The 16,800-nt window shown below is 48.6% G+C and overlaps 1 protein-coding gene across 1 annotated transcript in view; it reads left to right on the forward strand.

Moving 5' to 3' along the window:
• Positions 1–16,800, forward strand: part of CSMD2 (CUB and Sushi multiple domains 2) — a 619,562-nt gene that overhangs the window by 473,853 nt on the left and 128,909 nt on the right. Inside the window, exons 28-30 of the mRNA XM_047727770.1 lie at positions 3,018–3,156; positions 6,819–7,006; positions 16,242–16,436. Of these exons, the coding sequence (XP_047583726.1) occupies positions 3,018–3,156; positions 6,819–7,006; positions 16,242–16,436 (522 nt within the window). The remainder of the gene's footprint in view (positions 1–3,017; positions 3,157–6,818; positions 7,007–16,241; positions 16,437–16,800) is intronic.

The following is a 16,800-nucleotide window of genomic DNA, read 5'->3' on the forward strand; positions in this document are numbered from 1 at the left end:
GATGGTAAGTTTAGAGCTCAGGTTCTGGATTTCAACTACCGACCGAGTCTGGTGGCTTCACCCCAACAAACTATGTGGCCTTAGGCAAATTGCTGACTCTCCCTGGGCCTCATTTTCCTCCCCTGTAAAATAGGGGCATTAGGAGGACCTAGATCATCACCCTGTTCTGAGGAGGAAAGAAGCTCATGCTGTAGAGCGCCTAAGACCACGTCTGACTCACGGTGAACCCAGTGTGCGTTAGAAATTATTATTGTCCTTACTCTTTTTGTTATTATTATTTACTTTATATATGGGAAAGTGGAGGCTCAGAGAGATGGGATAGCTTGCCCAAACTCATAGCTAGTAAGTGGCACAGTCAGAATTGGAACCCAGGACTGTGTAACTTCGAGTTCAATGACATTTCTCACACCTCTCACCTCGCAGAACTGCCTGCCCACTTTTTGGCCGTCTAGGGTGACCAGCTGTCTGCTACCACCCCCTCCTGGGCTTCCATGGTTTATAGGCTCCAGCCTCTGTTTCTGACTCACAGTAGGGAGGGACAAGGCGTGACCGTGGGTGTGGGACAAGCATCCTGGAATGGAAGCAACACCTGGCTTCTAGTTCCCACCTGGCTTCCCACCCCTGTGAATATCTGCTGGAAGGACCAGGTGATGCTGGGATGTTGCCAAGACCTCATTTGGTCTCCTACAGCTCGACTGTCCTACTGGTTAGTGCTGGGGCCTAGAAAGGGAAGGGACTTCCTTCCTCTGCGTATCTCTCCACCAACTGTGAGCAGCGGGAACACTCCTGCTGGCCAAGCAGCTAGGAGTGTGGCCAGGCCTTGACACACAAATGGCAGAGGGCAATGACGCCCAGGCTGGGGTCCTGAGTGGGAAGCAGATGCCTGAATGCCCGATGCCAGGGAGCCATCTGGAAGGGAACTGAGCCAGGACAGAGGCCTAGAACCCAAACAAACCACAAGCACTTTGGGAGTGGGCAGAAGAATCATGGGAGCAATTTCAGAAACAGCCAGGTCACCCCCATCCCTGGCTAACTGAGGGGAAGAGACCCCCAAGCCACAGAGGAAGCTCACACCCAGTGGCCTTTGCCCTCACGGAGGCATCACTGTGCCCCTTTAGGAAGGTCCCCAGGGAGCTGGGACCACCCAGGCTGCATCAGACAGCTGCTAGGGTTGGGCCCTCAGAGCACGGGACAATGGGTCCTACTGTGCTAAGTTCAAGGTTTTATCCGGATCGAACAGGCCTCCAGCACGTCGCCTTCATGTAACCCTCTTCTCCAAGAGGGCACAGGGGACAAGCAAGCCAGACACAAAGCAGCCCTGATGCAGGGAACCATCCTTACTCAGAGAAGCTCTCCCAGAGGGGGCTGCTCCCTTGCCCCGCCACCGGAGATTCTGAGCAGAAAGGAAGAGTGTGAAAGGGCTGCCCTTTTGAGGCAGACGGATGAAGGTTGAGTCTCAGTGGCTCTGGGCGGGTCTTTCAACTCGCTGAGCCCCAGGCTTCTCGGTTCTAAACCAGGAAGAAGAATCCATAGCTCACTGAGTTGTTGCGAGAGGGAAGTGAGATGAGGTATCTAGAATGCTCTGCGTCGCGTCAGACGTAGAGTAAGTGCCCCCTTGAGTGTTTGTTCCAGTTGGGACTTGGGATATATTCTCCATGGGGGTGGAGGGGAACCACTACTCGTGGGACCTCTCAGGCTCTGTGTTCAACCACATTAGGGCTTTTATGGCCCAGCCTGAAGCCTACTGTTTTTTAAAAAGACCCTGTGGGCGTTGACCGAGCCTTCGAAGGCTTGCCCTGAGCGAAAGCTACAGCATGCGTCTGTAAAGCTCAGCTCAGCAGCAAGACTGTGGCTGCTCTTGAGCTGGGTCTTGGACACAACCTTGGCTCCCACCTCTGTGTCCAGTCTCAGACTTTCTGGCTTCTCCTTAAATGGCTTTCCTACTCTTGTGGGCTCCCAGCTGATGTACTTGACATCAACCTCCAGTGGCACCCTGTGGGGTTTCTCAAACCAAACCATTAATAGTCTCTACCATATTTCCTGGATGACCCCATACACTTTCCAGCCCCCATCTCATCAGACCCTACTGCTTCAGGGCAGTGACCCAGCCGGCCATCTAGGGGAGACCCTGACTGTAGATCTGGGAAGTGCCCCAGTGGGCTCCAGGTAAGCTGCCTGCTGCCTCACCTGGCCACTTGCCCCCTCCTTACCTGTTAAAAGGCCCATCATCTCAGGGGGATGGGGTGGGGAACCACCACGGATGTATGGAGCTCTGTCGTATCTCCATCCAAGTGAGGTGCCCCCGCTCTCTTAGACAAGGTCTTCTGGAAACTTGGAAAGAATCTACAGCTCCAGGCAGAGGCCAAGAGCGTTGACAGGGAGGAGGCTAGCCACGCTTGGCAGGTGAGCGTGACTGTATTCTCCACCCCCCTGACGGCGAGCACACTAGAACTCGGATCAACACCCACAAAGCTCACCTGGAAACTGGACAGGAGGCAGTGGCAGGAGACCGTGTATTTCAAATGTCTAAAAGAGGAGTATCAACTGCCTCCAAATAATCATTATTTACTGTATTCCAGATGCTTTAACAGACCTCTCCAGCATCTTTAGTTCCATCCATGAGGGAAATAGTACCTCTTCCTGCAATAGGGAAAGGATGCTGAGGTCCACAGAGGTTAGGGTAATTCCCTAAGGCCTCATGGCCAGGAAGTGGCAGAACCAGGTCGTTTGGTTTTGATTTTAATAATTTCTTGAGGTGAAATTCACATAACATAAAACGCACTTTTTTTTTTTAAATGAATGATTCAGTGGCATTTGGTACATTCTCGATGTTACACAACCACCACCTCTGTTCCAAAACTTTCCCATCACTTGGAAGTAAAACTCTGCACCCATTACATCCCATCCTCCCCTTGGCCCTTAGAGTCAGGTTTTCGCTCAGATCTGCCAGATTCAGTCCCTCCTCCACTTTGCCTCCCCAGCACCCAGGCCTGACCCTTGTCTTCCTCTCTCCCCAGCTCCCTGCGGTGGAGACCTGACAGGACCATCAGGAGTCATTCTATCGCCAAATTACCCAGAACCTTACCCACCAGGCAAGGAGTGTGACTGGAAAGTGACTGTCTCTCCGGACTACGTCATCGCCCTGGTATTTAACATGTATGTACCTTTCCCCCAGGTGGGAGACAAGGGGCTCAGAGCAGCTGGGGGGTTTAGACCAGGGTCTCCAGGTGAGTGCAAACAGGTCTGCTGGGAGCACATGAGGGAGCCCAAAGGAGGGAAACTAGCATTTATTGGATGTTTCCTGTGTGCCCTGTGCTGTGCTCATCGACTTCACACATTATTATCTTATTTAATCCTTATAATTGCTGAAGTAGCAATTATTCTTTCTTCCTTCCTTCCTCTTTCTTTCTTTCTTCCTTTCTTCTTTCTTTCTTTCTCTTTCTTTCTTTTTCTTTTTTTTCTTCCTTTCCTTCTTTCTTTCTTTTTTTCTTTCTCCTTCCTTCCTGTCTTTCTTTCTTTCTTCTTTCCTCTGAAGATGTTGAGATTCAGAAAGCAGACCCTTGCTGGATCCTTTCCGCCCCCCACCTCTCGTGTTTCCCCCTTTGCTCTCGCCTCGCTCCTTTCCTCACACTCCCTAGTGTGCAAACAGGCTCGGGTTTGTCTTAGGTCCTCCCCCATCCAGTTCCTGGCCTGCCTCCCGCACTGCCTCCTTTATCTCTTTAGAGGCAAACTCTTCAAAAGAATCATCTCTGCTTGTGTCTACGTCCTCGCCTGCTGTTCACACTCAGACCACGGATACTTGGGTTCTGCCTGCAGGCTTCTGCCAGAGACCCGAGCAAACTCCTGGTTGCCACACAAAATGGCACTTCCCATGTTTTATCCCACTGTAACTCTTGATCACTCCCTCCATCCTTGCCCTGCTTTTTCTCCTTGGTTTCCATGAAGTTACTCTCTTCCAGTTCTCCCGCTTCTTCTGTGACTTCACAGCTTCCTTGTTATGCCCTGCCTTCCTTGGCCAGGCTCTATCGGGAGCCTTTTCTCTTCGTATCCACACTCCCTTCCTGGGCCCGCTCCTCTGCTCCGATGGCTTCACCTCAGTCTTAGAAACAGGGGACTCCATGCTACCACAGCCCAGACTGCCTTCTGAGCTGCGGGCTCTCCTATCCAGCTGTTGGGGGTCTGGTGACTGACAGTGCCTCTGAGGCAGCATGTACAAAACTGAGCCTATGACTTGCCCCCGCCCCAGAAGAGCTCTCTCCTGACCCCTGGGGAGTGCCACCTTCATGCAGCTGCTGCTTCCATTAGTGAGCAAGGCCTGGAGCCTCACATCTGCCCCTCTTCTCCAGCGTCCGAGCTACTGTGCTGTTGAAACTCTCACTACTTACCCTCCAAACTACTCCCATAGTCTCCTGACTGGTTCCTCAGCCCCCATCTTCCCCTCATGCCAGCCTCTTCTTGAGTTAGCTGTAGCGGTGATCTTGTCATGTGAAAATGCTAAAACAACCACCTCAGCTTCCATGGGAACATTGCAATAATATGCTACTCAGCCACAAAAAGGAGTGAACGACTGATACAGGCAACACGGCTGACTTTCGAAGATATCACACTGAGCAGAAGATGGCCCCAAAAGAGCCCATAATGTAGGATCCCACTTACATGAAATTTTGGGATGAGCGAAATGAATCAATGGTGATAAAAATCTGTTCAGTAGTGGCTTCTGGGGAAGACTGACTGGGAAGGGGAGCATTTGGGGATGGTGGGAATGGCCTGGGTCTTGCTATGCATGTGTCAAAACCCATAGGTGATACATTTATGAGCTGATCATTTCATGGTGTATAAGTCATACCTCTATTTGAAAACAAATACACAAACAAATGGATCTCTTATTTTAAAGTCCTGTCGTGGCTTCCTCTTCCTATAAACTCAGAACTTTGGTTTTTCAGTCCAAGCAATCTGGCTGCTGCCTCCCTCTCCACCCAGTCCCCCCAACCCCATCCTAACCCCTGAGCTCCAGCCTGAGCTGCTCAAAGCTTCAAGACTATTCTTTGCCCTTGTGATCTCGCCTCTGCTGCTTCCTTCATGGAGACTTCCTTTTCCCTCCTTGTCCAACCATCAGGGGTCTCTGCACTTCCCAAAACTTGACACCAACTTGGCCTCCATGAAAGTCTCATTTCCTCCTCCCCGAGGAACTTTGTGCTATGATCCCATGTGCCCACACAGACTTTGTACTTTGCTTTGCTGTCTTCGTACCCGTCGCTGCCTTCAGCCCCATCACCATCTTGAAGGCGTAGCGTCGGACATAGCCCTGTGTCCTGAGCACCTTGCAAGCACCTGGTACATTGAGCACACTCAGACGAAATGTGATGACTAAAGGAAGACAGGGATAGACAAGGCAGTTAGGAAATGCCTCAGCAGGTGACCCCATTGTGAGGGTGCCATGGAGGAAGGAGACCAGTATATATCCGGCTCCCCTACCAGATCCCTCCCCCAGATCTCCATCCCATCTCCCTGCCAGCCCTACCCACTTTGTCCTAGAGATGTCACGGCCCCCTCTCTCTGCCATGTGTCTCAGCTAAAGAGTGGAACTGCTGTCCCATTCTTAGTCCAGCCAGGTGGAGTATCCGAGGATGCCAGCACATGGCTCAGCTCTGAACAAGTTAGCGTCCCAGATCTGTTCTCAGCTCACATTCTATTGTTTTCATGTTTGTACCCTTGACCCAGTATCCATGGCTTTGCTGGATGTGTACCTAAGAATGGAGTCGCTGCCTCATAGGGCCAGCGTATGTTCAGATCTAGTAGGTGAACAGCTTTCCAAAGGGGCCAAACAACTTTACCATCCTGCCAGCAGGCTCTGAGAGCTCCGGGGGCTCCACATTCTTGCCGGTCTTGGCATTTTCCATCATTTTCACTCTAGCCAAACCAGTGGGATCGATGATATTCAAGGACTCTAATACTCAATTTGCTAATTTCTTTATTCAGTTTTTTTTTCCCCCATGAGCGTCAAGATAACTAAGAAAGAGGCACACCTGTGGGTGCCAGGAGTGGGGTGATAGCAGAATCTGAGAAGAGCTGGGAACTGGCACCGAGATGAGGGGACAGAGCCAGCTTCTTCATGAAAACAGACCCCTCCCCACCTGGGAATGGCCCCCTGGGTGACTCTTTCCCTCTTGGAAAAGGAGGTGCAGACTAACACAATCTAAAGTCCAGTGGAAGCAGATAAGAGAGCTTACCTGCTCTGGCTGACTCTTCAGTATATAGAATTGGTAACTTGTTTTTCCTTTTGTGCAGAGTGTAGTGAATTCAGACAACAGTATTGTATTATAATCTTCAAACTTGCTAAGAGACTAGATCTTAGTTATTCCAACCACTATAAAGAAGTGATAACTATGTGAGATGTGATAGAGGGACTACTTTTCACCACTATGGCAATCCTATTACAGGATAAAATGTATCCAATCAACAAGTTGCACACCTTAAATTTACACAATATTCTATGTCAAATGTATCTCAATTAAAAATACTTTTTTTCAGAAAGAGGGGTGTTGGGTTTTCAGCTCTAGCTTTCTGGGCATTGGCTTTAGTGCCCAGAAGAAGACCAGTCTTCTCTGCCCCCAGGCCTGGTTTATCCAGATCCTGGCCTGACTGGGAGACCATCGGGGCTTCCGGCTCTCCCTCCCACTGGGAAGAGTCAGGAGCCAGGCGCCAGTGGGGTGGAGGGCTCGATGTCTGGGAGGCCCCCTCCCCCGATTGAGCCTAAGGCCTAGCAAGAGCCTTTTCTGACCTTAGTGGGGTGGGGGCGGGATGTTTTTGTTCCCCAGCTTTAACTTGGAGCCTGGCTATGACTTCCTCCATATCTACGACGGACGGGACTCTCTCAGCCCTCTCATAGGAAGCTTCTATGGCTCTCAGCTTCCCGGCCGCATTGAAAGCAGCAGCAACAGCCTCTTCCTGGCCTTCCGCAGTGATGCGTCCGTGAGCAGCGCGGGCTTCGCCATCGACTACACAGGTAGGACCCTGACACCCTAGCGTAGGGAGGGCAGAGCCAGGCAGACCTGGCGGAGGGGAGGGACCTCGAGGAGGGCAAGGGCGGGGTCACCAGCAGAGCCCCTCCCAGCCCTGTGGCCCTCCAGGTGGCCTAGTCTTTCCTTCCCATGTGCCCCAGGCCTGGGAGACCGCCGGGGCCGGCACTCTGCTCACACCTTGTTTCTATTGCCACATCCCTGCTCCTCTTCTGTCCTTTTCCTGTGAGGGTCAGTCCTCGATAGCTGAAGCAGAGCAGTCAAAGCAGGACTCAGCACGGGTTTCTTCATACTTTAGGCTTGTGAGGCATCCGGCCTCTGTCCCCACCACCCAGGGCTGCCACGGCAGCACTCAAGTGGCCCAAGACAGACTGTGAAGGAATGGGTACAGCCGCGCTCCCATAAACATCTCCCTCTAGACACACACAGTCTCGATGACCAGTGAACTGCATCCCGGGCTCACATTCTTACTTCGCAGCCATGTGGCCTTGGGCAGGCCCCTGAACCTCTCAAAGCCTCCATTCCCTCATCACAAAATGCTGGTAGGCTGATCCCTGCCTCACAGACACGTGAGGATCCGTGACCCTGAGCTTCAGAGCCCTTGGTCTGGCACCTGGCACATAGCAGGTGCTCCGTAATTTTCCGACAGCAAGAGTAAGAGAGGCTCCAGGCTCCCAGCTGCTCCGAGTGCTTCTACCCTGTTATTCTCTGGGTGACCTTTTCTTCTTCCCTAATTATCCCAGATGCCATCATGCAAATCCTAGCCCCACTTCTTGCTTGATTTGTGCGCTTGGCAAGTTATTATCTCTTGGAACCCGTCCCTCCATCTATAAAGTGGTGGTAATAATAATTATGCTGCAGAAGGTTAAAATTAAAAAATATTTTATACCTACATATTATATGTAGGAGTACAATGCCCAGTAGGTGCTAAACACTCTACAGATACTCTAGAGATGATTGATTTTGTTATTGGTGCGCTAACCCAAGTTCACCCGGGCCTCATCAGCCTGTGTGGACAAATGGGGTCATATTACCCGTTAAAATTAAAAAGTTTCTGGCTCATGGCCCCCACTTGCATAGTGTCGGACCTCAGCAACCTTTTAAAGGGTTCCTTAATTAAATATTTCTGGCAACTGCTGGGAATGTCTCACATACACTCACAAATAATACCGATCATAACAAGAGCTAACTTAGCACCCATCCACTGCCAGCACGGTCCTAAGTACTTCACACCCATCAACACGTCGAGATCCTCAGAATCACTGACTGCCTGCTCTTTTGTCAGATAAAGTTCTAGAAGATACTTAGTGCACAAAATAGAAAATGTCTTGCCGTGGTCTTCTCTCCTCGTGGGGCTGGCCTGGAGAATGGATATTTTGCCAACCTCTCTTCTTCCAGACCCTGCTGTCTGTCAGTAAATCTCCTGTTCCCAAGCCCTCCTGCATGCACTGGTGTCAGAATAAATATGGTCACATAGTGTGGAATTCTAGGGGAGGCATGACTTAGACTCAGCCCAGGACCCATCTCTCTGCCACTGCCATCTCCACTGCTGTATTATCACCTTCACTTTTCCTACTGTTCACCCTTTCCATTGCACGCACAGAAGTACCCTAAGTTCCTTGCCCCCTGGCCATTCTGTTGCAGCCTTGCAAAACAACACCCTGTGTCACACCCAAACTCAAGTGGCTGAAAATGACCAGAAAGGGTCACACAAGCATGGCACTTGGATCACCACAAGTGATGACTTTTAACCCTGGCCTTAGCCACCTCCAGCTTGTCCCAGCTGGGGACTTCTCCCTGGAGGCGATTCCAAAATGTCACCCCAGAAGTCACCCCTTCCAGCTTCTTCACAAAAGGACTTCAGCTCATTGTCCCTGGATGCAATAAGTTCAAGGGTTCACAGCATCCTGGCTGCAGCCACCTCTTCCCCAGTCCCATCCACTGAAAACACAGGCTAGAGCCACACTTCCGGGGCCTCTTTCCCAAAGAAGCCTTCCCACTTCCACCTGTTGGCCCAAGACTGCACCTGGAGGGGTCCCCAGCTCTAAAACACAGCCTCAGGGAGTAAGGCCTTCCAGGCAGCCATCTGAGCCAGCCAAGTGGCTGAAGGAGGCAGGTTACAAGGGAAGAGGAAAGGGGATGCCAGCCAGTGCACCCTCTGCCACCTTGTTGGCATCTGTGGTTCAAGCACCAAGATAAATGTGCCTGTCTGGGGTGGGAGGTGCCTAGTGAGGCCTGAGGCAGACTTCCTTCCTTCCTTCTCAGATAGCATACTCCCTAATATCAGTCATCTCACTGCTATGGCCCTAGCCTCTGGTCAGGCAGCCAATTTTATGGGACCCAGGGATCCTCTGCCTTGCCCCCATGGTCTCCTTCTTCCCATCTCAGGATCCCTGGATTCCTGGAATGGGTCCACTCTGCTACCGGATCCCATGGCCTCAGTGATATCCCCACCATGCTCAATATCTTTATGGGGTAGCCTTCATTGCTTATGAACTGTGTGACCTTAAGCAAGCCCTTTACATTCTCTGAGCATCCCTGCCTCACTCATCAAAGAAGGACAGAGCACTGGGTGAAAGAGCTGGTGTGGGATAGGAAACAGACACAACCCCCAGCACAGGGCCCAACACCAGGAGCTACTTGGCACACACATTGATCCACATTCTCCATCTGTTGCCTTCTTTCCTGAGAAATGGATATTTCATGTGTTCTGCTCTCGTTTGGAAGAGAGAAGAGTTTGGAATCCTCCTCATGGGGCTAGCCCCGTCGAATGCAGTACATTTTCTGTTTACTGAAGATACAAAGTGTGAGATGATGTTTTGCACACACCTGAGTCTGAAATGTTTATAGCATGAATATGTATGGCGTGTGTGTGTGTGTCCTATATATGTCTCCGACCCATGGCAAATATGCTGCGTGAGTTTACAGAGCACCATACACTGAGATGCAGCCCATCAGGACCAGCACACTGAGGGAGGTCTGGATCCTCAGGAAGAAAAGCATTGGCCTCATCCAGGTAGATGCCATCCTATGTTCAGAGGCAGAATGCTGTCTTGTCTCTTGTCCAGGAGCCCTGGATCTCCTCGAATGTTGAGTATCTGGGTCTCCCAGGAGCTGTGGTTTCAAGTGTCCTGGTTTGGGAGATGAGGGGAGTGATGTAGAGAGATGTTGCCAGATTCTGCTGGGCTTAGTCCAGTGAAGACCACGGTCTGAGGTCAACCCCTCCTCTGACTGGAGACATATAGACCAGGGCCTTTCCCCACATCCTGCCGAATTCCCAAGCAGGAAGCAGAAACAGTGTGGTTGCAGCTGACTCAGGGGTCATTTAGTTTCAAATCAAGAGATCCACTCATAATTTATTATAAAAATACAAAAAAACAAAACATGTTCAAACAAACTTGAGACAAAACTTTCTTATAAGAAAATTAATGGCCAAAATAATTTAAGATAAGAAAGGTTCTATACCTTAACAGTACACATAACAAAAACTCCCTTTCACTTAACACAAAAAGGGAACATCTTTTTAAAAGACAAGAGCTCAAGGGGAGGAAGCATAAACATCCAAGGGACTGAAATCAGGAAGGAAGAGTCGAAGGTTGAGATTACCTCTATCTCCAGGACCACTTGGTCTCCTTCCTGCTTTTTCCTGAGCATCTGCTACATTCTCTTCTCTCTATAGATGCATGTTTGTTGCTTCTACTAGGACAAGTATGGTGGCCTTACTTTTGACCCTGAATCACTTCCCAGTCTAGGTCGCAATTCCAAATCCCGAAGAACCTTAAGACTGACCAGGATTCAGGCAAGCATCCTCTGAACAGTGCCATGGAATTAGGATTTTTCATTAGGGCCAAGGGCAAGTCATGCAGTTTTATTCTTTTGTTCACTCAATAAATATTTACTTAGCACCTTCTATATGCCAGACACTGTTATAGGGGCTGAAAACAAAGCGGGGGAAAAAAACAAAGTTCCTGCCTCCATGGACTTCACATCCTCAGGACAATCAGATGGATAGACATTTCTGTTACCTGTAAGTCTTGGAGGTTCACCTACTTAGAAGACAGTAATGGGCAAGGTTGTAGGTGTCTCTGTCCAGTTGCACCTGGAAGGTGGTTGTGGTGTCTAAGTCATTCTAGACAGGTCTTCTAGATGATCCTGAATGCAACTGTGTCATTTGTGGACTTCTATAAAACCATGCTCTGAGGCATTCTCATCTGAATTCAGCTACCTGGGTAGCTTTACCCTTTGCTGGAAGGAAAAAATAGGAAATGAGGAGGATCCTGGTTTTTTATATAATTACTAAAAATGAGACCCAGAGAGACTTAGTGTCTTTCTCCAAGCCAAAAACATCAGAAGAATGGGTGTGTGGGTGGGGGGGGGGACTTTCTTGTCATCTTCCATCAGGTGTGGTGGCCTCCTCCTTCTGAGACAGGCTAGGACATCCAGGCATGAGTGTAGAGACCATACATCCATTCAACAAATGCTATTGAGCTTCCACTTCCTGCCATGCCCTATCCTGAATATGGAGGCTGCAGTGGTGAGCACAGTGGTCATGGCCCCCACCCTAAGGTAACCTCAAGGTGAGTGAGGGAAATAGACAGTACGTAAGTAGACCAGCAAGGAGTTAGAAGCAGATATTAGGAAAGAGAAAGCTGCTATGAGAAAGAGAAATGGGAAGTCAACCATAGAATGGCAGTTGGTGAAGGTGAGGACCTCGCCCAGTGGGTGATATTTAAACAGAGACCTCAAGGTTGAAAAGAACCCCACTGTGTGAGAACAGGCCTGGGGAGTGTTGCAGATAGAGGGAGTTTGAAAAAGTTCAGAAGAAGAGCTTGAAACCTGCAGTAGAGAATCTGAAATAACTCAGGAAAGGCCCAGGTCAGCTTCTACCAGAAGGTACTAAACAGTACCTATTTTCTCTTTCAAACCCTTGGATGTAACATTATGGGCCAAGGAGTTACAACCAGATTTCCACACCTGCTGCCCCTACCACCACTACCACCACCCACCACTTCCATGGGTCTTTCTTCCTTAAATTCAAATTAGAAATATATTCATGGTTGCCTATTTTAAAAGTAGCATGTGTTTTTTGGAAAAATTCAAGCAATATATAGAAGCACATAAGATGTACTCTAAAAATATAACACCTCCCACTACTACCATCCCCTGAAGTACCATTATTAATGATTTTTTATCTCATTCCAGATATTTTATGTGAATAAAAGGTAGTGTGAATTCTAGAACAAGGGTTAGCAAACTTTTTCTGTAAGGGACCAGACAGTAGTTAGGCTGGGCAGACCAGAGCTCTCTGTTACATCTGCTCAACTCTGCTCTTGTGATGCTAAAACATCCATAGGCAATAGGTATGGCTGTGTTCCAATAAAACTTTATTAAAACTTTATAAAAAACAGTCAGTGAGACTGTGGGCTGTAGTTTGCTGATCTCTGTTCCATGTGAATAGAGATCATACCATCTGTACTAATATGTCATATGGGTTTGTTTTTACTTTGTTTTGGTTTTTGTCCAATGATCGATCTTGGTCGTCTTTCCACATTTGTATTCAAAGACTTTTGCAATTCTTTTTAAAGCCTGCTTGTATTTCAGTGAATGGCTGTAATCCAGCCTTATTAACCAGTTCCTTACTGCTTGGGTGTGTGGATTGCTATTTTCAGTGTCTTGCTATTACAGTGTTTAGAAATGTTCCTTATCTATTAGGACAAAAAGAAGCTGATTCTTTTATTCTTGTTTTAGAGGGCATGGTTTTTATTTATTATTATCCCAATGACATTTCAGTCATTATAGTTTTATCATTCACATCTGAGCTCTGGTCTGGCTGACTAAAGACCTGATTTTTGTCTTAATTCTACTTCTTCCCAGCTGAATGACCTGGGAAACTCATTTAGCCTCTCTGATCACCACATTTCTCATCTGTAACCTGAATAGGAACACACCTGGCCCTGTCTGCTTCAGAGGCCTTTGTGAGGCACAAATGAGATAACAGATTGGAAGGTACTTTGAAAATTATAACGTGATATCCTCTGTAAGGGGCTATCATCATTATCATTACCCTTGTCATTTTCATTAATGGGATAATGTTTGGAATGATGAGCTCTTCTTGCTCTGACATGTGAGTAACTATAAAATACAGTCTGTATTTGGAATTGCTGATGTGATTGTGGATTTGCCAAGTCCTGAGGTGTTCAGCCAATCAATTCAGCATTCATTTGTTAAGCATCCATTATGTGCCAAACAGAGCAAGTTCTAATACCAAGTACTGTGATAATTGCCAGGGTTATGAAGAGAATAGGTGATGGTCCTGTCCTTTAGGAGTCCAGAATCCACTGGGAAGAAATACACTTAACCAACCTACCAAGATAATGTCACACACGCTATATAATTCAGGAAATAAAAACAGAATTTTGCCAGACAGAAGGCAAAGTTCAGGAAACTTGTTCAAAAGACAGTGGCATTAAAAATTATAGGAGTTTTTGCCATGCAGAGAAGGGAAGAAAGGACTTTCTGATGGTGTGAAGTTCTGGGACAGACATGCCCAGCTGTTACCCAAAATCACAGCTTCTTCTATGAGGTAGAAGTTTGTTCTCCTTCCCATAAAAGAAATTTAGAGATTGTCATCCTGGGATGATGAGGTGACCCCCATCCCCACTGCTCTTGTCTTTCTGTCCTACCATGCTGAGACATGGCTCCCATTGTCATGGCTATCTCAGGATCCAAGATGGTGACTAGAGTTCCGGCCATCATGTCTGAGTTCAGACTGGGGGAAGGAGGAAAGAAGGAATAAAGGGCCAATGAGCATTCTCTCAGCTGAGTCACTTTCTCTTAAGCAGTCTTTCTTGAAGTCTCAAATTTATCCATTTAAGAAATATTTATTGAGTGCCTACCATGTACCAGGCACCAGACTAGAACAGTAGATAAAACTGGATAACTCCTTCATGGAACCTACATTCTCTCGTAGGGAGATAGAAAAAAACTGGGTAAATATATAGTACATGAGATAGTACTGATGCCAGTACAGAGAAAGGTAACCGAGAGTGGTGGGGAGAGGAATATCAAAAATTTAAGTAGCTGGTCAAGGAAGTGTCTCTGAGAAGAAGACACTGTATTAAATCCTGAAAGAGATTAGAGAGAGTGAGAGCATGTGGATGGAGGAATGTTCCATGCACAGAGGCCACTGTGGTTGGAGCAAAGTTAACAAAGGGATGATAGGAGTTGAGATCAAGATCATAGAGGGGTAGGGATTAGGGATAGAAGTTGCAGAGCTTGTAGGCCTGTAAGGATTTGGGCTTACACTCTGAGGAGGACAGGAAACTCTCTGACTTAACTGAGTTTGCGTCTCTTTGGCCAGATGTAGCTGCTTGGAGGTCAGAATGTATGGATTTTAGCTGGTACCTTGGTACTCTGGACGAAATCTGGTTTCTATTATTTAAGAACAAAGAGGGGAAATGGATATTGGGGGCTACAGCTAGTCATCATCCCCTTACCAGCTGTCAACCTAGTCCTAAGTTACCTAATTTCTTGGAACTTCAAATTAGGTTTGACCTGCTGTCACTTGTTAAAAGGACAGATGAAATATATGATGGTGACAGTTCCTTGTGTCTCTGTGACTCTCAGATGGGTCACCCAATGGCCAGTTGTATTCTGGCCAGAGCCAGTGGGCTTCAAGAGAAGACAGATTTGGGGCACCTGAGTGGCTCAGTGGGTTAAGCCTCTGCCTTCAGCTCAGGTCATGATCTCAGGGTCCTAGGATCGAGCCCCGAATCAGGCTCTCTGCTCAGCAGGGAGCCTGCTTCCTCCTCTCTTTCTGCTTGCCTGTCTGCCTACTTGTGATCTCTATCTGTCAAATAAATAAAATATTTTTTAAAAAGAGAGAAGACAGATTTGATGAGGGGTTAAAGGTGACACAGCACAAGGTGCATAACGAAGCCACTGAGGGGTCGTCTGCTAGACGAGGGACATTTTCTGAGTCCCAGCTGAATTTAAATGCAATAGCATATCTGGGACTACTGTACCCTTAGCTATCAGCAAAGACAAAGAGCAGGACCATCATAAGGGCTCCAGTCAAGAGCGGCTGGACTTGGCAGGACCCTGGACTCTCAGAGCCCCATCCCATCAGTCAGTGAGCTGACTGGCAGCTGAGCAGCACCCCCAAGCAGTGGCTGCCTCAGAAAGGTGGCCTAAAAGATGCCCAAGTGACAAGGACAGCCTCAGCAAAATTCCTTAGCTATTCATCTCTGAACTCTGATCCCTTCTATTCTGGCTCTTTCTTCTTAAATCTGCTATTTGAACTTCTGAGTCCTCCTGTAAGGGCTGCTGGCAACTTTTTATGAGCCCCAATCTCCAGACCTCCCTGTAGGGCAGCCTCCAGGAGCCAAATGGAGCCCTGACACCCAGTGGCATGTCCCTCACCCTGCCCAGCCTCAGCTGTGTCCTGACGTTGCCCAGCCATGACACCAATGGTCTTTGGACAAGCGGTCTTTTGGATGAGGAAAAGGAGCAATGGGTGCATGTGAACACTGGCTCCCAGGATCTGCTCAGGATTTCCAGCTAATGGTGAGGGAGGCTGCAGAGTACCCTTCTCCAGAGATACCCTTCTCCCAACTAGTGCACTCAACTGCTCAGGCAGCACCAAGTTCAGTCTCATCCAGCGTAGAGGGGCAGAGTAGGGGTCTGTTAGGCACCTCATGGAATGCCTAATTGGGAAGACATATATGCAGTGAAAATCAAGTGGAAAAGCACTACTGTTTTAATAAACTAGCAAGCACCCAATACGCCAGTGCATGATCCTGGAAAACTATTTAACCCTAGAAAGCCGAGGGCTTGAAGTGGGATTTCCTACTTCCTTCCTAAATCTATGTATTGGTACCCATGCACTCAGAAGTCCCTCCCAGGTATGGATATGAGAGCAGGCAACTTCTCTTGAGAGGAATGAGTCAAGGAATGACAAAAGGCCCTCAGTGTTTGGCTGTGACTCGCTCCTTTGTGGGTCAGGGCAAGAATGTGGGAGAAGAAGGAAAATTTCATTCTCCAGGATGACGTCCAACCCTAGATTTAGAGAAGTTTTCAGACCTAAAGGAAGGACCACCAATCCCAAATCTCCATATGCTCTGTGGCTAATTCGAGTCAGAGTCTTTTCTTGGGTGCACCATGGACTTAGGTCACTAATGAGTCCTGTGCATGTGTGTGTGTGTGTGTGTTTCTTCTTTCTAGAAAACCCACGGGAGTCATGTTTTGATCCTGGTTCCATCAAGAATGGCACACGAGTGGGGTCTGACCTGAAGCTGGGCTCCTCCATCACCTACTACTGCCACGGGGGCTATGAGGTTGAAGGTGCCTCTACCCTCAGCTGTGTCCTGGGACCTGATGGGAAGCCCGCATGGAACAACCCCCGACCAGTGTGCACAGGTGGCGGAGTGGGGACGGGAAGGGGTTGGAAGGAGTGAGAGCATGCCAGTGGCAAAAGGGGCTATTGGCTGGGGGAAGGGAGAGGTGAGAAATGGCCCTCAGAGTGGGCCCCTTGTGTTCACTGTGAATGAGAGAGGCTGGTAATTTTACTAGCTGTACAGTCCCTATCAACATGCCCTCACTCTCAGATCACAGTGTTCCCACACCCACTCACAGGGGCCCCCAGACGTGCCACCAGCTGGTATGAGGGAGATGGGAGTTTAAAGGTGACCTGGACATGTTTCTGAGCCTAGGAGGAGTCACTGAGAGGTTGGATGTGAAAAACTGAGGCCAGTGGGGTCTGGCTCAGCCACAGGGCCCATGC

Source organism: Lutra lutra, chromosome 4, assembly GCF_902655055.1.
Source record: "Lutra lutra chromosome 4, mLutLut1.2, whole genome shotgun sequence".
Lineage (NCBI taxonomy): Eukaryota > Metazoa > Chordata > Mammalia > Carnivora > Mustelidae > Lutra > Lutra lutra.